This window comes from Jatropha curcas, chromosome 5, assembly GCF_041381405.1.
Source record: "Jatropha curcas cultivar XTBG-Jc1 chromosome 5, XTBG_Jcur_1.0, whole genome shotgun sequence".
Taxonomy (NCBI): domain Eukaryota; kingdom Viridiplantae; phylum Streptophyta; class Magnoliopsida; order Malpighiales; family Euphorbiaceae; genus Jatropha; species Jatropha curcas.
The window spans coordinates 22,224,939-22,248,292 of record NC_143155.1 but is presented as its reverse complement, the minus strand read 5'-3'; the positions used below and the strand labels follow the sequence as shown (position 1 = coordinate 22,248,292).

The window sequence follows — 23,354 nt, the reverse complement described above, 5'->3', positions numbered from 1 at the left end:
TTAGATCATGAGTTCAATTCTTCGGACTATAAACTCTTTCTTTCTTGACTAACTCGTTTGCCTCCGAGCACAAGTATCTCTACAAGAAGTCGCACAAGTTCCATCACTCCTAACCTAACTACTAGTAGTACAAGGAGACGAGAGTCCAACGACAATTTCAACGCCAGAAGAATCAAAACTCAATCGTCATGGGCGCAACTACCAGATTGTAGGGCATTTTGTTGAGGGCACGTATCAATTTTAATCAAAAGAAGTGGACCCAGCCCCTTCAACAGGAGGGGCCCTTAATTACTGCTTATTCCTTTTAACAGTAACAGGTAACCTCCAATGTGCTTATTTATATTTCGGAAAATTATAAGTGCAATTTAGGAGCAACACGAAACCACATATTAACCATGAGAAGGTTCAAATTTGTCAACACTTAAATGCTGAGAGAGTGTATAAATATATATAAGAATGTCAGTTTCAAAGAACCAACCACCCTTTCGTCACTCTCTATTACTTTTCTATTTGTTGTGATATCAGCTGTTACATATGGACTTTGGTTTTAAGTTGGAATCATAATAATTATAAATAAAATAAAATTATTTTACTTATCTGTTTGTTCAATTCCATTGCCATTTGCCAAAATACTTGGTTTGGAATAGAATAAACAGATAGCATAGTTGGTTTGGCCAAGTTGGAGGCTTTGTGACTCGAGATGTTTTATTTTCTATTTCAAACATCCATTTTAAATTTATTTTTAAGACAACAATCAAATCAATATTCAAATAAAACAAAAATCATATAAGTGATTTTACATATTTTATCCACAAATACCGGAAAGAGGCTACAGGCTCATGTTTTCTCTACTAAAATCCCTCTAAATGATGGTCATAAGACTCGTAACTTGATAAGTAGAACGAAATTCATTTTAGATACAGGAGAAACTAAGCAAAGCTTTCTCATTATTCTCCCATTTCCATTTCTTACAATGAATATGACTAATTTCTACCATGATGCACAAAATACATGGTTGCACACCAGCACATTTCGATCTCCAGTAATAAAGTGAATTAAACATAAAAACCTGCTAAGAAATCCATCGATCAAAAACATTGGTGGCTGATTTCTTTAGTACAAGGAAATTCAATCCCTCCACTTCCGCTTCTCTCTCTTGGATCCCGAACGATCTTTTTCAGAACCAAAATGAGATCGGCTAGGAGAGTCCCTGCTTCTATGCTTGTGGTGTTTTGAATGTTTTCTGCTGCTGCTTTTCTTTTCATGAGAGGATCCTTTCCTCCTTCCTTTCGACCTTGAATGGTACCGACTTTGATTATCACTGGATGAATCACTATATGAGTCACTACTACTATACCGATGTCGCCTGGAGCGTTTCCTGCTCCTTTCATCATCTGATGAACTGCTGGTTGGTTTTCGGCGGTTACTGGGAGGGGATTTAGCTTTCCTATCCTCTTGAACTATCTTTTCAAGCTCAAGTTTACCAGGTATATTATCGTCAGATGGACCAAGTTCTGCATATTTGCTACTAATATTCAGTGGATTACCATGACCAGATTCATTCTTTTGGGAATCGGTCCCTTTAGTGCTTTCCTGGGGATGGACAACCTCTTCAGCTCTAGAGGGTTGATTATTAGTATTAGCAGAGGGTGTATTCTCAGAATCGGCAAGAGCTGATTCTTTCTTAGAAGCAGAAATCTTGGTTTTATTTGTTGAGTATGGCATATCAGGAGGAACCTCTAGCCCCAGTTCTTTCCCTAATGATTCCAAAAAGTCACCTGCTATCAGACGATTTAATGTTGTATGAGCCACTTCAACCTTTTTCTCTGAATCCTCCGCTTTATTGACCGCAAGGGTTTCAACCTCATCATCAGAATCATCAGAGAAAATAGCCTGCACAAAAATTACCATTAGCAGCAAAAATTATACCAAACTTTATAAGAAGAATAACCCATCTAAATTGTTGATGCGTGTATCAGCAGTGCACACAGCGAGCACATTAATGATGACCTAACTACAAAAATGCACGTTGTCAGTCAAGACAATAATTCAACATGCCAACTGTCTTCTCCACACTTAAATGAAATTAGGTGATAAACAGATAGTAGAATCAACAGTTTGCTCTTTCCAGAATCAAATCCAAATAGTAACATTGCAAAAGAAACAGACGGCATCAGGCCTATGACCAACTATTCTTCTTTCTTTTCACTTCTTCCTCCTTTCTTCTTCTTTGGTTCAGAGAAGTTCAAACCCTAGACTGCAATCTGAGGCAGGTAACCTATGACCAAGAGCTGGTCGTTTCTCATATTGGTTAACTCACCAAAAATATCACATTACAGATTACAGAGCACTGAAAGAGTGCAGATTACTTCCCCATTTCTACCCTCATTTTCATCTTATACCATAAGGGTTGCTTCAAAAAAATTCTAATAGTATAGAAACTCTGGTGCATATATCAGGAGTATAAAGTAACTACATTGAAATGGGCAAACTGAACAGCACCAACCAGGGTTTTAGATATTGGCTGTTATGTATCAGATTTTTTAGCCTTTCCATATGATATTCCCTGAAAATCAAATATACTTGTAAATCTGCAATAAATTATTTCTTTTGAGTATAATTTTTCAATATAAATAATTAGACACACAAGATTATGATTACATTTAGTTAAATATTATTTAATATTTATTTGAGCTATTTTACTATTTTAAAAAAATATTCAGAATAGCAGCAGAGGAATCTGATACAGTCTGATTCCAATACTAGGTTTTTGATTCCAAAACCATTTCCAATTTCATTATGTAAAATCCTAACAAAAAGCACAAATAGAAGAAATACAGGATACTTTGAAATGATTTGAACACTCACAAGGAAGATGGACAAAATGCAGGCACTATGATAGGACTTAGACTTGAATTGGGTTCTTAAGGTAAGAGCGAAGGATAGTGATTGGTGATATTGGTGAAAGGGACAAGTATAGCCTGCTTGAAATTTTTAATGTACTTCCAAGAAATCAGGCTTTCTGCCACAGATTTCTTGCATGACAGCAGTATTTCTGTTATGGTATTATTAGAAATGACGACCATATGATACTCAGTTTATGATGCAATACCCTTTTACATATTCATCAAATGCTAACAGATATATTTGGCAGAAAACTATACCTTGTAAAGGTCAACTGGTCTCTCCACATTTTCCACTTCTACCTCGACTTCCTTTTCCTCATCATCTACAATTTTGCGTATTTGTTGCATATCAGATTGAAGCGCTGAAAATTGATCTCTATTTGCAGTAACAGTTTCCTCCAATTTTGTGGCTTTCACAGAATCTGACGTGAATATTAAAGAATCCATCTTGCTTCTCATCCGTGGAGGTGGTGGTGGCTGAAAATGGTAACACCATACTCCCAAGTCATACAGTTGTGCAAAAATCTTAAATCAATAATAATATGACAGCTCCAATAAATAAGCTGTGTAAAATGATAAGAACTAGAAAGAAAATAACTTGGATGCAGTTAAACAGTATCAAGAAAATAAATTATTGGAGGGTTGGGAGAAAACCCCAGCAACCCAGCACATATGATCATCAAAAAAACAAGTCTGTCTAGCCAAAGGAACTTGCTTAGTTCCCTTGTATTGGAGATAAGAGCCCAATAATTGCATCTGTAAATAAATTATCGTCATCAAAACAAGAAAACAAAATGGAAAAAAAAATTCACAATTACTCTTTTTGACCGTTAACCTAATAGCAGAAAGTCCATAAAGAAGCCAAGCACGTAAAGAGTACCTTCCCCATATAAGGATCAATTAGATCAAACCGCTTGCATAGAACAGGTAGAGGACGCCACTGAAATTCTTCCCTTTTGGGGTAAATTTTCTTCTTTGCTGGATCTTCAGCATGAGTATCTCTACCTGGCTGTTACAGAAATTTTAGCTCAGGAAGATACCAAGGGGAATACCCTGACAACATGAAACTGTTGTAAGAGAAGTATTACCTCCAATCCAGCAGAGGTGAACTGCATCCCACCACTAGCCGAAAACTCCAGAAACTGTTGTATAGAGAGTTTGTCTTCCTTATTCCACTTCCCTTTCTCTATTGCCTCGGCCGCAAACTCAAAGTCCAATCTTTCGCGTGCACGAGCTGCTTCTGACATATGGCTTGCTCCGGCAGAATTCACAGAACGAAGTCCTCCTTGGTGCTTTTCCTTGAGAAACCGCTCAAATCTTTCTTGCTTTGCAGGATCATCTTTGAAAGGCTTTGCCACTTCAGGAAACTCACCCTATTTTTTAGAGTATTTGAAGAAAAAAAGTTAAGGAAAAGAAAAGTCAAACTTGAACTTCCAAAACATCTATGAGTTCAAGAAGCAACACACAAACATACAAAGAAGTAAACCACTCACAAAAGATGCAGGTTTTGTAAATGTATCTGAAAGATTAAATTGGAGATTAACATCAGCAGACACAACAGATGAGCTTAAATCTTTTGAGCTTCTTTCTAAGGGTTTTTCCCCTAATATTTTTCCACGGCTCTCAGCAGTCATCTTCTGAACACTTGGAGATGATTTCCCATCCAAAATTGGATGCTTGAGATCATTACGTTTTTGCCGTTCCTCCCACAACTTCCTAGCATAGTAGTCTTGGCCATTTCCTCCATTAAGAAAACTAAATAAAGGATTTGATTTATTTTTCTCCCTGGAAAGATCCTCAAATAATTGACCACATCTAGCAACTAGAGTTGCAACCCCTTCAATTAAGAGTTTCATATTATTATCAACTGGAGGAGCAACCTCAGGCGGAGCAGGAACAGTTTGCTTGTTATCAGACTCAAGGGGACTGGGAAACTTATGGTGGGGAACAAAATCCTCTGGAATTGCTGGGGGTTGAAACCTGACCAAAATTTGCACAATGGAAATTAAGTTATATTGAGTACAAAGATATAGTAAAGCTCCGCATGCATGACACTGCACCCCTCCTCCAAATAATAGTAATAATGAATGATATCATGATAACAGCAGCAGCAGAAGTCGCTTCAGATTTGTCTCACAAAAAAAAATTACAAAATTCCACATGATTTTCTAATTACCTTTCCAACTGGTAATCAGTATTTGATGCAATTCTAAATCCAGACAGAACACCTTGCTCCTTCCAGACCAATTTTGGCTTATGGTCTGTGCTGGATCTTGAAGGTTCTTCAACTTCTTGTACATAAGTTTCTTCCAAGTCATAAGCTGATCAAAAACAACAATTAGTACTGTAGAGATGATAACCTTGTACTAGAGAACAATGATTGTTAGATTAAATAGAACTCTCTCTCTCTCTCTCTCTCTCTCTCACGCACAGACACACAAAGATAACAGCAAAAAGTAGAAACCATATCAATAACGGAAGGCAAATTTATAATTGAAGCATAGATGTTGTTCCACGACTACATATGCACAACTTTGCAAAACAAACACCCAAAACATACCCACTGCAATATAATACTGTATCCAAAAACTAAATCAGTTAGTACCAGCAGGTGAAATACCAAAATTGATCAAATCACACAAACAGTCGGTCGGCAATTTTGGTTGGAATGGAAAGAAAAGGGAAGTCAGGTTAAACCATGAGAGAAGACGAGAAACATTGAAAGTAACAACATTTCCATTCAGATGTTTAAAAAGATAAACTATTTAGTATCTCAAATTAGACTGGAGGGAGGGAGAGAGTATGCTTCCACTCAGTTAAGGAGAGATGATGGCTAAAGAATAGCATGGATGAGATTCAGGTAACTAGGATCTTCCTTTTCCTCTCCTTTTCTATTGTAACAAAATCAGACAAATGATGGTTTCAACAACATATCACCATTGGCACAATCACCAAACAGAAAATTTATAGCAAAAAAGCAGAGTAATACTTTGATGTAGTCTAGGAAATTAGATTTAGGGATTATTTTGAGGGGAAAACAAACATGGTCTTAAGGGAATAACTAACCCTCGTAAGCTTTCTTTCCATCATCAAACAGCATATGAGGAAAGGGTTTTACTCTCTCATTCCCTCTTAAAACGTCATTCAAATGTAGAAAAAAAAAAATGATGCGTTTATAGCATAGAGTCTAAAGCTATTTAGCATATAGCATACCAGCTTTTCCAATCAGGGGTTTAAAAAGATTTAAGAAACTATTTAGCATCTCAAATTAGACTGGAGGAAGGAAGAAGAGTATGCTTCCACTGAGTTAAGAATAAAGAACAGCATGAATGAGACTTGAGTGATTAGGATATTCCTTTTCCTCTTTTTTTCTAGTTTACCAAAATCAGATAAATGATGTTTTAGACAGTACCATTGGCACAACGACCAATAGAAAACTTATATAAAAAACCAAGACAGAGAATATCTTGATGTAGTCAAGGAAAATTAGATTTAGGGATTATTTTGACGGGAAAAAACAAATAACGTCTCAAGAGAATAACTCAAAAACTTTCTTTCCATTCTCACACAGAATCAAACAAAAGGTTTCTTATTCCCTCTTATAACCTCATCCAAATTAAGAAAAATGAAGCTTATACCGTAGGAGACTAAAGCTTCTTGTCAGTAAACAAATTTAGAAAAACAACATACAAACAACAAAAGTAAATATGAAAATAAAGATGAAGAAAGTATCTTCAATTATGTGAAAAATCTCTATTTTGAAAAAAGCCAAGGTATTGATCAAATCCTCTATCCACCACAGTGAATAGCTTCTTCCTTATAGCATCAAACAGAAGGGACCAGAGATTGCCAAAATGTAAAATAATATTTACTAACCAGTTGCATAGACATCCTCATCTTCAGCATCATATTCTTCAAGTGCACCAATGCCAAAGCCAGGAGCAGCCTTTCCTGCTGATGAATTAAAGTAATTAGCTGATCAAACTCGAGATAAAAGATTCATAGATGCAAGCAAAATAACGAATAAATAACTAAATGAGAGATAGAACAGGCAGCAAATAATCTAGAGAACAAGGACAAAGGCCATCAAAACAGAATCAGATGATAATATATCTTACACTTGAAACCAAAAAGATCATCTCTCTTTAATAAAGCTTTTCTATTCCCTGACCCTCTGCTATCAGATACACGTGATCTTTTCTTCTCTGCAAATAGGAGGAAACAAACTTCTAAGACAAACTTGCATTAATAGGACAAATTTGTAAAGTATAACTCAGTTAACTTCAAGAAATAACACACCTCTGAACTCAGGAGCATGTTTATATGGATCATACCCTAAGCCGTATAAATCCTGCTTTGGGTTGAGTACGAAAACCTGCAGCAGAAAAGAAGTACGGTTTATGTTGCCACCGTGAGAAGAATTTTTCCGTAGATTTGTAAAATAAGACATATTAATTCATGATTTTCGGAAACCTCCAACATGAAAACACATAAGAGTAGCCATATCAATCGAAAGGATGAGAATCAGTACAATGCTGGTCTTACTCTTGGTTGACAATCTACATTAGACTGTATCACATTAAGAAATTTATGTGAAAGAAAACAAAATTTTAGAACTTTTATTTTGAGAATATCAAAATTTTTTAGAGGCACCAAAATTCTAAATTATAATATAGTTATAATTATTTTTAAACATAATAATGGAATGATACACATACACTGATTGCAAGGTCATCAAGTTATGTACAACAGTTTCTATAAAGGGATTTCTATCACATCAGCACATTTGACCATTTTACCTATGTTCTTTACTTCTATAATTATGAACCACAAAAACTTAATGCATTCATTCAACAAAGCACCTTGTTTGGCTCCCAGAAAATCAAGCAAACTGGAACCTTAGCACTAAATATGGATAATTTCGTAACAGTTCATTATTATGAATGAAGTGTGAGCTTTCTGCTAGAGTACAACATGTTAAATCTGTAATTGTAGCGTGCAATACTCAGTTGAATAAGAAGACTCAGAATGTTGCAACCAGTATGGGAATGTAAAGTTATAAGGAATACAAAACAGCTAATACAGGAGATTGAAATCAAAAGATAAAGTATTAGCCATGAAAAGGTCCTCACAGGTGTGCTTTGAGAAGTCTGAACACCATCACTAACAGACTGCTCTAAGCTTCCAGGGTCATCCTCACCAGGTTCAGAATCAGCAAGATGTTCTTTTGCATCATCAGAAGAAAATGCTAGGAAAGCTTTTCTAGCTTCTCTACGAGCATCTGTGAGTAAATTACAAAGATGAAGAAAGATACAAAAGGGGGCTAGACTTTGCTATACTTAAATTAATCCCCAAACACTGAAAGATACAATATATAGAGCTCTCAATCTCTGCTCACATGAAAAAACTGATCAAATATACGTTAAGATGCCAATTAACACAAGAAATTAACAATCCAACCAAGCAGCAAATATCCATTGAAATTTAAGAGAATTCCATATTGAAGGTATAGAGACCAGACCAAACAAGAAATAAAGAATGGAGAAAACATACCATACAGCGAATTTGCATGTGAATCCTTGATTGAATGACCATGTCTCCATCCCATCTTCAGCAGCAATTTTATACCTAATAAGCAGCAGCAATGTGAACCAAGAGTAGCTCAATTTGCAAACAGAAAAAAATACATAATTTCATGAAAACACTACTATAATATGGCCATCACAAACCAATAGACTCTGCAGCTGGAAGAACTAGTTCATCAGGAACAGGTCCAGGAATAGCTGATGGCCTGCAACAGATGTATCAAGAAAAAAAAATTCATGCCGCTTAATAAAAAGATCAACAAAAAATTAGCAACTAAATGTAACATGAGCATATAGCGAGCATCACGCACACAAAATAGTTATTTATGTATCAGATAATTAATAACTAGGACATCATATCTAATATTCAATATATAAATAAAATGATAATAAAGTCATCAAAAACATAAATGAAAACAACAAATAAAAAATTTCTAAATACTAATTTCTTTATTTTACAAAATTTAAGGAATATAACATTTATTTGCTTCATCTTTTCCTAGAATATTTTTTAAACAAAAATTTCATTACTCCTCATAGGAAACTGGACAGGTTGATAAACAGACTATTAGGGAGCAAAAAAGAGGACTATACAGGTAAAGAATCCACTTTTGACTTATCCAACTGGTATACCAAACAATAGGACGAGATATTTGTTCTATCGTATTTAGTCCAACCCATTGAAACAATTACACCTTAATCTCTTTTCAAATCCATCAATGCATTAAAAACAAAGGGGAAACTGCCTATCATGTTGGGATAGGAAACCCCAGAAATTAAATTAGACCATATCCTTCAGCAATATAAGAGGAAAATCTAAACTGCGTTTAAGAGGGACTGCAGAAAATGTGGCGCATCACAACTTATCATTTTCATCCACATCAAAAAAATTCTACTATTTTGTAACACAATGAAAATCTTGTACAAAGTCTACAGCATATTATCTTTGTTTCTAGGATGCTTAGTTCATAGTAGGCACCAATAGCAATTGTTAATTCCATATATTATTATAAGTAATCACCAATAGTAGAATATCAATCACAAACAAAAGGGAAACCTTTGTTGCTGCTCCTTCTCAGCTTGTTTACGAGCATATTCAGCAGCCGTAAATCCAAATGTATCAAACTCAGATGATGTCCCCAAGGATCGACCTTCCAATTCCTAAAATGGAAAATCAAAACAAATAAAAAAACCAGAATTAATTTCTAATCAATAGAACTCTAGTCATTCACATGAATAATGCACAGGGCTTAGCCCAATTTGGGTGCCTTATATAGTAGTAGTAATAATAATTGGAAGAATTAAAATTCATTCTACCACTCAGGTTCATCCAGACTTTTGAAGCACCCACGCATTAAGAATCCATAAAAGGCTATCAAATACATTATTGGCTGATGAGTCTATTGGAATCTCAACTAAATAAGTATATGAAGAAAGTTATTTATGTCACCCAGAAGTGATTGTGCATAGTAATTTAGCTATTCAACGATAGATTTGTCAATGCAAAAGCATGTATGTACGGAGATGGACATTTTGATGAACATAACTGCACATTAAAGCTTCAAGAAGTAAGGAAAAGCTTGAAGGCTGTTTGGGAAAATGGAAACACTGACGGAGAACTATTAACAGAAGTAGCAGTCTAGTCCATAGTTTCGGGTAACAGGAATTTTTTTTATATGGTCATACACCTTTGCTTAATAGAATTCTTACCTTTACAAATGAAGAAAAAAAAAAAAAAGAAAAGAAAAAAGGAGAGATTTACCAGAATTGCAAGCAATGGGAGTATATCCAATTCTCATGTTAGCTTAGATGTTTATTTTTCGTAAGTACCATCCCCTCAAATATGTAACAATGCAGAAACATTAAAACAACAAATTTTTTATTTCTCTGCAAGATTTCTAAACTTGTATTCATATCATAAAACGTCAAATGCTTACAGTAAGATAACAAGCAATTATAGATGTTCCGTGCAAAACTAATACAATGGCCAACATCAATAAATCATATTATTTTCATTTAATCCAAAAAGAATTAAATATGGCAGTAAGGTGATACATACATCTTTCTCATCGTCATCTAGAAAGTTAAGAATGCTTTGTTGTTTAAATTCAGCTCTGTTTTTCCGGGACGAAGTAAATGACTGAGGAGTCCAACCTGCATAGTGTTTTGTCATGTTAGCGCACAAACTTCTCTTAACAAATTCATGACTCTATAACACTGAAAAATTTTATAATCTGGATAAAGCATACCCTCCTTTGAGCCCGCTGTATTGTAATAACCAGCAGAGAATCCCCCAGTAAATGCTCCATGGAATCTTCTTCGACCTTCTTCATCTCTAACCTGATATGAAACTCAAAACAAATAAGCAAACAAAACATGTTGAAACAACAAATGACAGTTGATAAATGTGCAACAGGACGAAGTAACTCAGAAAACTCAATCGGATGGCATTTTAAATTAAGCAGAGAAACAGGATACAAAAGAAGCATTGGCCCTGGAAAAGACGTCTGAATGAAATCAACCTTATACCGATCCCTTGCTCTGTGGACTTCAAATATGCTTGGGACACAGATAAACAAAGATTACTATCGAGAGCAACTTAAGGGACTTCTGCCCAAGCTATAGGGAATTAAATCACTGTATAAGGATATCCACTGTCTCAGAGAATTGAGTGTAGTCATGGATGATATTAGGAATCTAGAAACACGGTTAATGTCTCATGCTCTTACCCATTTGATTCTTCACGAGTTGGGGGTCCAGCTAGCCCTAACAGAGATACATCGCAATTGATTTCTAAAAAAATTTCTTTCTTGCTTTATATAAATGGTTATAGCATTACATGACATTTAAATTTCCAATCCCTTTATTGTATTTATTCGCAACCAAACATTATAATGATATCAACTTCTCCAACAAAACCAAACAAAAAAAAAAGAGAAAAATCTAAACTGTGCCAGTCATGAATACACACAGTAAACTATAAGCAGCTCTAGCAGCTCGATACATTCTTTCCCTCTTCTTTTAAGAAGAAAAAGGGAAAAAATAAAAAACACGGTTTTCGTGCTTCCTTTGCTTTCTCTGAACCAAACGGAGGTCAAATCGAAACAATTACCTCTTGTTTCCAAGAAGGAAGGGTTCGAAGGTGACCGGAGGCCTCGGCGACGGCTTTCTTCTTGCGACTAGTGAGCTCTTCTTCACGTTCTATCGGCGTACCATAGAACACAAAATCCTCTTCGTCCATATCCATTTTCACTGAATTTAATTTTATTCTTTTCACTGAATAATTAAAGCTCGATCATTCTTTGTGCCATATATCTAATTGATCGGGTAAGGACTTAATCAGAGGAGATATGCAGATGGAAAATGTTAGGTTTTTGTCTGTGCAAATGAAAAATCGCAGATAAACAAAATCTTCTAGTATAAAGTAGAGTCCGCGAAAGGGAATGAACAGTGTGAATTTTTTTTATTTTAATATTTTTTTATAATATTGGAAACTATTTATAAGTCTGTTTTCTGATTACAGACCTACGCTATTCGCCTTATAACGGACGGTGGACATCAATTAAATTTCTCTTAATCTCTTTCAAAAAAAAAAAAAAAATTCTCTTAATCAACGAATGTGGTCTGATAGGATTTTCAAAGTGAGGGGTCTAATTTTAAATCTAAGTTTGAATAATCGCTCATTAGAATCTTCGCTAATTTGATGATATATTAACCCATTATATTATTTTTATAGTGAAAAAATTATCACATTATATTATTTATTTCGATTCATCAAGCTTCTTAATAAATATAAAAATAAAGTTATCCTAACCATAAAATTTTATCAAAAACATGTTTAACACACTTTTATGATGGAAATGCAATCAAGTTAGACAAAAATGTTATATATTTCATAATTATAAATAAATCTTTTTTTTTCAAATATTAGACTTTGACAAGACGATGGATGAGATTAAATTTAAAAGTTTTGAGATGTTAAAAGTTAAGTTTCCCTCATTGTTATTTTGCTTAAATGATTGGATTTCTTTCCTTTTATTGGTTTGTAAGAGCATGATGCCTATCAAAGTTGAAATACAACCTATTTAAATATATTTTTTGGCAGTATCTATCATAATGTGCTTTAAAATTTAATGTTGGTAGGCTGCAAGAGGAAAACCAGGATCGGCTGGTATCCGCGATGCATTAAAAAACTCTATTGGTTTGGTTATATGTGTTTTTCATTAATCGGTGGGAATCTTAGATTCTAATGAAGCTAAATTATAAGTAGTTTTAAAAGTTATTGAGTTGTTTAGTCATTGTGATAATTCTTCTATGTCTCTCATTGTTAAATCAAATTCTACAAACGGCGTGGCAATGGTGTGATCATTTTAATAAATTCGATTCGTTACTGTGTTATTTGGTTCAAATTGATTTCAGTTTTGTCAAAAGAGAACGTTATCATTTTGCACAATGTTTAGCTAAGAAGGGAATGGATACTGCAGAATCTTTTTTGGCATGATTTTAAAAATTGGTTTCGTTTATGTAATAGCATAGTTTTTTTTTTTTTTTCTCTCTCTCTCTCTTTCTTATCCTAAGAAGAGATCTTATTGATGTCCCTTTTGATTTTGTTTATTGAGGTATTTTTACTAGATTTTTTCACTTAACTTTTACAGGTGTTTTGGAAAGCCTGTTAACTAGAGTTAGATTACTTTGATAAGTTAAGTTTTTTCTCATATGTTTTATTATAATAAAATAAGTTAATTTCGTTGATAAAAAATAAATAGAACAAAATCATCTCATTGAAACCAATCCATCAATCTCTTCAGAAAAAAATCCGTTACTAAAATTATATAATATAACATGTATGTTTAAATATAATTTTATTAAGCACACATGATAAGTGCATATAGTATCTGACATTAGATTCAATTTCAAATTATCTTCCCAATACACAACAATAAAGTATTGAAATAGAAATTTACCGTTTCTAAATTACTAAAATCTGTTGCCAAATCAATTTAGAAACAAATCATAAACCGAAAAAATCCATGTCAACTTGAGGCATTTCTGAGGCTGCAAACGGATTTATTTATCCGTTTCTGCATGACAATGGATTTTTCCATTTCTACATTGCTATAAATCCGTTTCTGAATATGGATTAATTCGTTCTCGATCCGTTTTCTTTTCGTCTCTAAATTCGTTTCTAATTTCATTGCTAAACCATTGCTTGTCCTTTTCTATACACGTTTCTAAACATTTATATCTGTTGCTAATTTCCGTTTCTAACATCCCTGAAAAGTAATATGGACGTTGCCATTTTTGAATCCGTTTCTAAGTTTATCATTGGACTGTAAGATCCGTTTCTAAGTAAATTTCTACGCCCGTTTCTAAAATCCATATTTGTTAGCATTCTATTTATGTTCTTGACTTTTATAATTTATATATTTCATAATAAAAAATCAAGTAAATAAAATCAATAAAATTAGCATAAATTTTAAATATATTGAAAATATAAAATAACAAAATTTGTCTATCGATTAAAAAAAAACCATGTTTCATAGATGCTCATCAAATTTATATTTGTTAGATACAAAGCAACTAAAATCTACCAAAATAACACCATCACCCTAACTATTAGTGTGAGTATTTAAGAAGTTTGGATGCTCTAAAGTCTGATGTTTTGCAATTTGTTGTCGTAACCGTTGCTCTATTATCTCCTGAATCCAAGCATCAATATTTTCACCATCTCGTTCTTCAAAGCAAGATTGTAGCCAAAAAAAAAAAAACCTGTAAACCGAGAATGTATAATCATATAATGAAATAAAAGCATAGCTAACATATTTTATTAAAAAAAGAAAAGAAAATAAAATAATGGAACAAGCAACATATTCCCATGCATATTCCCATATTACCAATTCAATATCAAAATGCTTACTAATTCTAAGACCAATAACCCCGCATCTATCTTCTATATTTCACTTCGCCGTGTATAGACAACTATATTTTAATAACCATAAAATTTATTAAATTGAATTGATTATTAAGAAAAATTTACTAATAATTCTAACCTACAAAGTCTAAGGGTTAGATGGTGAAAATAGCGAATTAAGAATAATGGATTATTAAAATCGAATTTTTATTTAAGTTCATTAGAATTATTAAAAAAACTGCATGTAATTTTAATTCCTCTTACTAAATCATTTCTAATCCGTTGCTAGTTTAAATATGAGCTGTTAGTTTATTTTCCATTGCTAATCTGTTTCTGATCCGTTGCTATTTGGCAACGGATCCATCCGTTTCTAAATATCCGTTGTTATTATGGTGTTCTCCTATAGTGATATTCATCAAAATATATAATTTTATTAAAAAGAAATCAATGAGATGAATGGGAAATTCAAGTTTGTTTATTTATTTGAATAAATAAATGAATTTTCACATAACTGTGTAAATTCAAGTTTTCTGTTTAGTATAAAAAATGATTGACACATCCAAGGGAAAATAAAATTTTAGGCTAATTCCCTTTCAAAAAAAAAAAAATTTTAGGCTAATTGATTCGAGAAATTATAATTTAAAAATCATAAATGTTTAGTTATAAGAATATCCACAAATGTTATCAGTTATTCTCGTTGGTTGGGGGCCAACGTACATATATGTTGGCTGAAAGCATATAGGCCTAATGCTAAATAAAAAATAATAATAATTTTTATAATTTTTTTTTCAATTATTGATAAATTCTTTGACATGCTCACCGCAAAAATTATGAAAACCATTTACAAAATCTATTTGGTGAAGTGAATACACCAATCACAAAGCATAAGGAAAAAGTTTCACTGTATCACTATCTAAGAGCAATGGCTTGCAAGGCAAAATGTGCATTTAATCCATTAAAATAAAAAGAATATTAAAGCACAATAATAATTTCAACTAACCTTTCAAAAGAAAAAACTTCAAATAAATTAATAAATAATTATGTATTAATTCATGCAATCATTTAACTTTTATTTTTATTTTCTTGAATTGAAAATACTATTAAAAATTATCAATATATTTAATATTTAAAATACTATTTTCCTTTTTAATTTGAATAATATCACATCGTTTAAATAGTGTTTTTCACTAAATATCAACCATTACATAATCATACTATTACACATACGAGTTGTAAAGGAGGTAAGCGAATCTAAATATTATAATAATAAAATTAATTTGTAATATGTGATTTGAACTTTGGCCGTGTCGAAATTTAATTTCAAAATTATAATTTTCTTTAATTTTAGTTCTTTTAATTTTTTTAGCAAGCTCATACTATTTTGAGCCTACTCGTTTAACTAAAATTTAAAATTTTCAATATATTTTTATATATAATAATAATATTTTTTATCTAAAAATATTGCTCAAAATTTATTTTACATAAAAATTAAATTTAATAACATGATTAATTGTATTTTTCATAACGAGCGTCCGCCCCAAAACATAATACCCAACTAGTCCAGTTACAAGAAACACAGGTGGGTTTCTAAATGGGCCAGGCCCACTTTATTCTGTTTGTTGATTGCCCAAAAAGACTAGCCGACAAAAGAATCGATATCCTAAAAGTCATCTGACAACAACAAAACGATAATCAATATCGCGAAACCAAGAAAGAATAGAAAATTCAAAAAAAGAAATATCCAAGATCCTCCAATACAATTTTCACGCGCCATCATTTCCGTGTACGACACTTACCAATTAGCTTTATGGGTCCTACAAAGTCCCATTTTTTAATAATAGTTTGACGCGCCCAATCTGGAGCGTGCTTCCACGAGAAGGGAACTGCTTTTGGTGCTTTCCATGCGAGTCCTAATCGCCTGCGAACCAGACCTGGCTCTCTTATCGTGAGCGAGAGAAGAGAACGACACAAACCATGCTCTTCTCTGATAAATCCATATATCAACGATGCCCCTCCTCGCCTTCTTCTTGTGCTTGATCTCTCCCACCGCTACATCTCGGATCCTCAATCGGTTGGCTCGTTTTCTCCGGCCGTAGGTTTTCGCAGTCGCTCCCACGCGTTTCGACTCGGTGAGTCAAATTTCTCCGCTTTCCTTTTATGTTTCAGTTAATAGGGTTTCAGATCTATCTTTTTTCGTTCGATTCGATTTATATACATATTTATAGAGTTTACGTCGTATAAATATTTTGTGTTGATTTTTTTTATTTAATTAGGTTTTGAGTATTAAAGATGGAACCCATGGATATTGTTGGTAAATCGAAAGAGGATGCTTCGCTACCTAAAGGTAAAAAAAAAAAAAAAAAAAAAAAAAATAATATTGATTTTATTTTTCATTTTTTTTGAAATTGTTCAATTTTTGTGGAGCTCCCATTGCCGGACCTAGGTTTGTCAGTCTATTGATTTTGAGTTGGTTTGCAATATGAATTTTGAGTTGCTGGTTGAGTTGCAATGGTGTCCAATTATGAAGAAACTTGAACTTAATATGCTTCCTTTTTGTTATATTATTGTACACATTAATTTTCTTCTGCTAATTGGGTTTATAGCTATTTATAAGGTATCTACAAAGTGACAGCGAATTATATTGGTTTGAGTTCTCTATATGAATGGCTTGACTGTTAGATTTGATTTAGCAACTGAAGAATAGATTTTGCTGGTAAAATCTACAACCCTAGGAGCTTTTGGCTCGGTAAGTTTACGGATTTTGCTATTTGAGCTGAAATTGATACTATTATAATGGTCAAACTAGTGTACTTACTTGACTTACTCTACAGTTTAATGCCTATCCCCAAGTGATTATATTCTTACATGAATCTGGTCACTGACAGCTTGAGTACCTCCAGTTCATGCAATCAGTGATGTTAATTGCCCTTTGGTTGATTGAAATATATAAAAAACATGTATATAGATCAGTCTTTGTTTAGCTTGTGATTGTTCTAGGTTCCAATTATTTGTTTCCATACATTATTGAATTTGATGATTATTTCTGTTTAATCTTTACAAGGTTAGTTTGTGGTCATTTTGAATTGGTATAAAGCATTCTTCAGCGCAAATGAGTTTTACTGCTATCTGTGTGTGCATGCCTTTTGCATATACTCATCTTTAGTTTTCTAATTTGTATACTCAGTTTTCAATTGATGCAGGTTGTTAGTTGGTTTGATACTATCCTATGCTGAATTTTAAGTCTCCTATTTGCATAGGTGTCAGCTGGAAAGCAATGATTAGATTAGGTTGGGATATTATTGCAGAACTAAGTGTTTTAAAAGGTTTCTTTGCTTCATAATGGAGTCCTTCATAGATTGCGACTTCTGTGTATGTTTTATTGGTTGCTCATAGGTTTGTGCTAATGCTTGGCTCTGAAACATGCTAATGCTTGACAAATGATATGCCCTGCCCCCCTCCCAAAAAAAAAAGAGGATTGATTGTTTGATGAATTACGATTTTCTTTCCAGCAACTATGACCAAAATTATTAAAGAGATGTTACCTCCAGACGTTCGCGTTGCAAGAGATGCACAAGATCTTTTGATAGAGTGTTGTGTAGGTGAGTATTCTTTTTAAAAATAAATATTGTGCATGTATCCAGCTTTGAGTTTTTTCAATATTGTTTTCATCATCTGTCCAACTATCATCTTGTGGCTTCAAAAATGTTCTTTTGATTTGTGATATATCCAATTTTTCCATGCATCTTTCTTCTTTTACTTTTATTCATGATATTGTTAAGTAGTGCTGTTGATTAGGAATGTTGTTTTGGTTTGATTATCATGTTCCACATTATAATTTATTAGCTTGTCAATAGAAACTATTACTTTGACATTTTTTCTGCATATTGCTTTATACATTGAGGGTGCTACAAGACTTCTCTTTGGAGGAATATGTATGTAGATAGGGGGAGAGAGAAAAAAAATGCTATTTTGGTTCTGTAATAGAAATTGACCTTTTTTTTTTTTGCATATTGCTTTATACATCGAGGGTTCTACAAAACTTCTTATTGGAGGAATATGTATGAGATAGTGGGGGGAGAGAGCCACTATTGTGGTTTAGTATTATCAAACAAGATTTGTCATTTTTACAGTAGTGATCAATAAGAAAAGTGGTCGACAACTTATTTTCTATTAAAACTCACATGTGCATACCTCAAGTGAAAGAGGCCAGGGTAAATATGTCCCAAGTCAAAGAGGGTAGGGGTTGGACATCTTAGGTGAATGTTTAAGCAAGGATCATTCAGTTCCTTCTGTATGACAACTATGAATGTCATATATTCTGTAATTCTTCATCTTAAACCAGTCAGTCTCTGTGTCATCCTTGGTTTTGCTATGACTAACGAATCTTGGAGATGTTTTTGCAGTATTTTCATGTTTTACATAAAAAATAACACATATAATCACTTCTAATCAACGAGAAACCTAAGTTAGATGATCCATTCTAAATAGTATACCTGTTTGGAATTCTATTTTTGGGTGGGAACATTGTAGAAACCTCACTGAGATTTAGTTTTTATATGCTATGGTTCTTTATTTTCAAAATCTGACTCTTTGATATTTGAATTTTCTGAACTAATCTTTTTATTTCTTATTGGCCAAAAATTGGTTATCAAAACAGTAGTCCTAAAAGAACTCATTGATTTGAAAAATAAAAAATTGATTAAATTTTTGAATTTTGCAAAATATGGATCAAATTGCTGAATTCGTTAGGAAAAGGAGGATCAGAATACATTTGAGGCTAAATCTCAATGAGCCATTTTAGAGGAGGCACATACTTCGGAACACAATTTTTCATTATCATATTTTAGTACTTTTCCCCAACAGTGCAAGACACTTGGTTTTCATCTTATTCAGTTGGATATATGATACTGAAGATGACAGAATTTAGAAGCCATTAAAGAGAGCCAATTTAGCACTCAGTGCAAGTTTTTTACTAAGTTCACAAATTTTTTTTGTTTGACATTGTTCTAATTGGCTGATGATAGTTTTGTAAGTCTCTGATTATTATTTATTGTAAGTCTTCAATATGTTTCCATTTCACTTTAATATTTTCTTCATTAATAGTTTTTATTCTTTATAGATATGCAATTATTGTTTTGCTAACAAATGAGGAAATTTTCTAATTTCAGAGTTTATAAACCTTGTATCATCAGAGTCCAATGAAGTATGCAGTAAAGAGGAGAAGCGGACGATTGCGCCTGAGCATGTACTCAAGGCGTTAGAGGTTTGTGACTAATTCATTCTATTCTTACAAAATCCTCACCATGACCAGGAAAGAGGAAAACAAAAAAACAAAGTTGGGCATGTTCTAATTTTCTTAGGATTAGGTATAACTTTTTGATTGGCAAGAAAATAATCTATTCCTAGGATGTTCTGGCTCCCTATTCTTTTGTCACTGAGCAATGTATAAGAACTTAAATTACACTAACCTGAGATTTCCAGCATTGTTGTATTTACATCAAACCCTTTCTTCTGTCCAGTGTTTGATTATTGTTAGGGTAAGGTGTGAGTGATCTATGTGGCATTTGTTTCATTAGTCTAGGTGAAATATACATCTTAATAAGTAATTATAGTAATCTTCCTCTTCTGTGATTTCTCAATAATGATTGAAACTGTCTTCTGGCCATCATCACATATACAGACAGTTCCACCTTTGAACCTATCGGATAATCATATGGATATGTAGCTAGTAGTGTCTCTTGTGATGATCCAAGCTTTTTTATTTTGGATGTGGGCATGGAATGTACAATTTCAAGATTTACCACTTACTGGCTTGGTATATTGATGTTAGGAATTTAAAAAATTGCTTAAACCAGCTATTTGCCTATGTTATTTGCAAGAATAATTTGATTCCTCCTGATCTATCAGGTTCTTGGTTTTGGAGAGTACATCGAAGAGGTTTATGCTGCATACGAGCAACACAAGCTTGAGACTATGGTAATTCATCATTTTTTTATGGTCATATCGATGTGACTTTTTGTAAAAAAGGCTATTGAGAACCAGATATCACTAGCTTAGCAGAACATAAAACTGCTATGGCACTTGGATAGCAGCATGTGATAGCTATTTTTTATGGGGCTTTCTTCTTTTATGTGATAGCATGTGATATCATGTTACTAGATATTTATTTCCTGACAACATTTTTGGGAATGCCTTCCAGCAGGACTCATTAAAAGGTGGTAAATGGAGCAATGGAGCGGAGATGACCGAGGAAGAAGCAGTAGCGGAGCAGCAAAGGATGTTTGCTGAGGCACGTGCAAGAATGAATGGAGGTGCTATTGCCCCAAAGCAACAACCAGAGACTGACCGAAGTTTAGAGAGCTAACCTTAGGGCCTTTTTATTTTATTAAACCATAGGCAAGCTTCCTTGACTCTACTTTGTTTTGTGCTTCTAATCTCTCCTTATATAGTGTACAAAAAGTCATTTGAAGTGCACTAGCCAATGTGGATATGCACTTAGATTTGTACTTCAACTTATGGATCATGTCTATAACTTAATGTAATTATTGCAAGTTTGTCCAAAATCCATCTTTATTTTTCACAACTATAAGAACAATTAGATACCGTATTCTTACTATGGTTATACTTGAATCTCTTCGTAGTTGTTTGGTTTATGGTTTTTGCTTTTCAATTGTCAAAGAATGCTATCATCTAAGTTTATTTATTTTTCTTATTTGATGTCTAATTAAAAGAAAAAAAGGAGAGAAAGAAAAGTGTAACATCCATCATCTTGTTACATCATCTAGTTCCGAAGGATTAGATAATAGGTACCATATTCAGTGTGGAAGGCACCTTACAATGGGTGTTAAAAAACAAGTTGAAACATTGTTTCGTTGATGTGTATTTCAAGATTCAAGACAATGGGTGTTAAAAAACAAGTTGAAACATTGTTTCATTGATATGTATTTCAAGATTCAATATTTTAGCATTTGAAAACAACCAAAAACAGAATTATGCTGCAAAGACCCTAAATATAGGTAGGGTTAAGGTTTAATCCTACATTTTCAGGTGGGAAGGGCCAAATCATGTTGGTAAACTTGACAACATCAAGTTGAAAGAACATCCAATTTCACCAACAATTTGTGCTCTGCGACATTAAATCAAAACTCCCGCTAAATGGATTGCAAGAAAACATTAATGTTGTGATTAATATCACAGGTCTCTGAAGAGTGTTGGGATGCTTCTTCTAATGTGGACCCCAGCAGGTTAGTGATGTGTCAATTGTGGGTGAAACCCTAATCAAACAAATGGATGGGAATAGCAGAGAATACCAGACTAGGTTTTCTTTTTTCCCCTGAAATTTTTTAGGTGGGTCCCAGATGCAATGAGGTGTCAGTTCCTAGGTAGATGAAATGTAGACTCATCAACCCAGTTACTGTTTGAACCCAACATTGGCCTGAAGCAGGTTTAGTATAGAAGACAATTTCTAAAGCATGAGATGGTTTTTGGATTTGGTTAGTAGTTAGCCATTCTTTATGCTTTTTTGGATTCAAGTCAAAAGAGTCAGTCAAGCACAAATCCACTACCCCACAAGAAAGTGAAATTACACACTAATTGTCCCCTTTGATTCCTTTCTTTTTATTTTTATTTTTATATTTCAAATCTCTCCCCTTCATTCCCTAAATTAGTTTTGTGGGCCAACCCTTGTTTCTTTTGTCAGGATTCTCTTGCTCCACAACGAAGGCTACAAACAAAGAATTACACACAAGCCCCACAAATCAATAAATTGAGTTTTTGTAAGAAAAAAGGATAAAGAAAAAACCAAAACCCACCATCTATAAGGAGAAGCCTTCCTTGTTAATTTTGCTTTCTCAAATTAAAACCAACAGCATTAGTAGTAGTAATGGCTAGAGCCTCTCAAGACTCTTCCTCCTCCAAAAGACACTTCCATTGGACAAAAAAGATTGGAACAACCGAAACTGATGAATCATCAGTTCCAACCTTTAAATCATCCTCTTCTTTTTCTTCAATCTCAACTGCCAAAAAAAATACTGAAGAAGACAAAAAAGAAAATATTACTAGAAGCAACAGCCATAGCCATAGCCATAGCCATTCTGCTTTATTAACTCCAAAGAAGAAATTACCAGCAGTAGCAGTTGCTAGGCTTCGTTCTGTTCTTAATGCCTTTGGCAAGAACCGATCTAACCTACAATCAGGGCTTGGTCATAGAGTTATTGGTACTCTTTTTGGCTACCGTAGAGGACATGTCCATTTTGCATTTCAAAGGGATCCCATTTCACCACCTGCCTTTCTAATTGAACTTGCCACTCCAATTAGTGGGTTGGTTAGAGAAATGGCATCTGGGTTGGTTAGAATTGCATTGGAATGTGATAAAGAAGATGTAAAGCAAGAAAGGAAATCTTGTTCTGCTTTGAGATTGCTTGAAGAACCAATGTGGAGAACTTATTGTAATGGTAAAAAATGTGGGTTTGCTGCAAGAAGAGAATGTGGGGCTAAAGATTGGAAGATTTTGAAAGCTGTGGAACCTATTTCAATGGGTGCTGGTGTTTTGCCTGAAATGGGAGCTGATGGTGATGGTGAGCTTATGTATATGAGAGCCAAGTTTGAAAGAATTGTTGGGTCTAGAGATTCTGAAGCTTTTTATATGATGAATCCTGATAGCAATGGAGCTCCTGAGCTTAGTATCTACTTGCTTAGAGTCTGAAGCATTCAATCTCAATGGCGCTCAAGGAATCTCCAGGACTGTGAGATTACAAGTTTAAACCCCCCCTGTTTGAGCTTAAGAGTCTATAAGCTTGAGTTACTAATTACTCCAAAGTAATTTCTTTTTCTTTTACATAATAATTTTGGAATAGTAATTAATTAAGCTAGTCATATATACTTGTTTAGCTATTGAAGTTGAAGAACCAAGAAATGGAGGTTTAGTGATCTCCAAGTCTTCTGTTATGTTTC

General features: G+C 33.6%; 3 protein-coding genes across 5 annotated transcripts; 2 read left to right on the top strand and 1 right to left on the bottom strand.

Moving 5' to 3' along the window:
• Nucleotides 1–771: 771 nt before the first annotated feature.
• Nucleotides 772–11,955, bottom strand: TGH (SWAP (Suppressor-of-White-APricot)/surp domain-containing protein). Its single transcript, XM_012237541.4, has 16 exons — nucleotides 11,604–11,955; nucleotides 10,741–10,831; nucleotides 10,551–10,645; nucleotides 9,549–9,652; nucleotides 8,636–8,697; nucleotides 8,460–8,534; nucleotides 8,039–8,187; nucleotides 7,206–7,281; nucleotides 7,025–7,111; nucleotides 6,783–6,860; nucleotides 5,083–5,227; nucleotides 4,400–4,886; nucleotides 3,995–4,279; nucleotides 3,787–3,915; nucleotides 3,165–3,383; nucleotides 772–1,893 (listed from the first exon to the last, which is right to left on the bottom strand). Exons 1-16 carry the CDS (start codon nucleotides 11,736–11,738, stop codon nucleotides 1,129–1,131), a joined length of 2,982 nt encoding a protein of 993 aa, XP_012092931.1. The 5' UTR covers nucleotides 11,739–11,955; the 3' UTR covers nucleotides 772–1,128.
• A 4,385-nt stretch (nucleotides 11,956–16,340) lies between these two features.
• NF-YB13 (nuclear factor Y, subunit B13) lies at nucleotides 16,341–20,965 on the top strand. Of its 3 annotated transcripts, none has more exons than XM_012237543.4 (6): nucleotides 16,341–16,531; nucleotides 16,676–16,746; nucleotides 17,912–18,001; nucleotides 19,571–19,665; nucleotides 20,310–20,378; nucleotides 20,605–20,965. In XM_012237543.4, the coding sequence occupies exons 2-6, from the start codon at nucleotides 16,692–16,694 to the stop codon at nucleotides 20,764–20,766; spliced, it is 471 nt and encodes a 156-aa protein (XP_012092933.1). In that variant the 5' UTR covers nucleotides 16,341–16,531; nucleotides 16,676–16,691; the 3' UTR covers nucleotides 20,767–20,965. The 3 variants fall into 3 exon arrangements, with proteins under 3 accessions (XP_012092933.1, XP_012092934.1, XP_012092932.1); XM_012237544.4 differs by having other exon boundaries at nucleotides 16,345–16,531; nucleotides 19,595–19,665; nucleotides 20,602–20,965; XM_012237542.4 differs by having other exon boundaries at nucleotides 16,393–16,531; nucleotides 20,602–20,965.
• A 1,217-nt stretch (nucleotides 20,966–22,182) lies between these two features.
• Nucleotides 22,183–23,245, top strand: LOC105650631 (MIZU-KUSSEI-like protein (Protein of unknown function, DUF617)). The gene has a single exon (XM_012237547.4). It carries the CDS (start codon nucleotides 22,285–22,287, stop codon nucleotides 23,104–23,106), a length of 822 nt encoding a protein of 273 aa, XP_012092937.1. The 5' UTR covers nucleotides 22,183–22,284; the 3' UTR covers nucleotides 23,107–23,245.
• Nucleotides 23,246–23,354: the final 109 nt, after the last annotated feature.

Bases quoted from the DNA above. Each gene is read 5' to 3' on its own strand.
- LOC105650631 (XM_012237547.4), top strand. From the start codon at position 22,285: ATGGCTAGAGCCTCTCAAGACTCTTCCTCCTCCAAAAGACACTTCCAT.
- NF-YB13 (XM_012237542.4), top strand. From the start codon at position 16,692: ATGGAACCCATGGATATTGTTGGTAAATCGAAAGAGGATGCTTCGCTA. The intron at 16,747-17,911 runs GTAAAAAAAAAA...TTTTCTTTCCAG, and splicing joins GGATGCTTCGCTACCTAAAG to CAACTATGACCAAAATTATT. The intron at 18,002-19,570 runs GTGAGTATTCTT...TTCTAATTTCAG, and splicing joins TTTGATAGAGTGTTGTGTAG to AGTTTATAAACCTTGTATCA.
- TGH (XM_012237541.4), bottom strand. From the start codon at position 11,738: ATGGATATGGACGAAGAGGATTTTGTGTTCTATGGTACGCCGATAGAA. The intron at 7,282-8,038 runs GTGAGGACCTTT...TTTCTGCTGCAG, and splicing joins AGACTTCTCAAAGCACACCT to GTTTTCGTACTCAACCCAAA. The intron at 3,384-3,786 runs GTACTCTTTACG...TACCATTTTCAG, and splicing joins TTGATCCTTATATGGGGAAG to CCACCACCACCTCCACGGAT.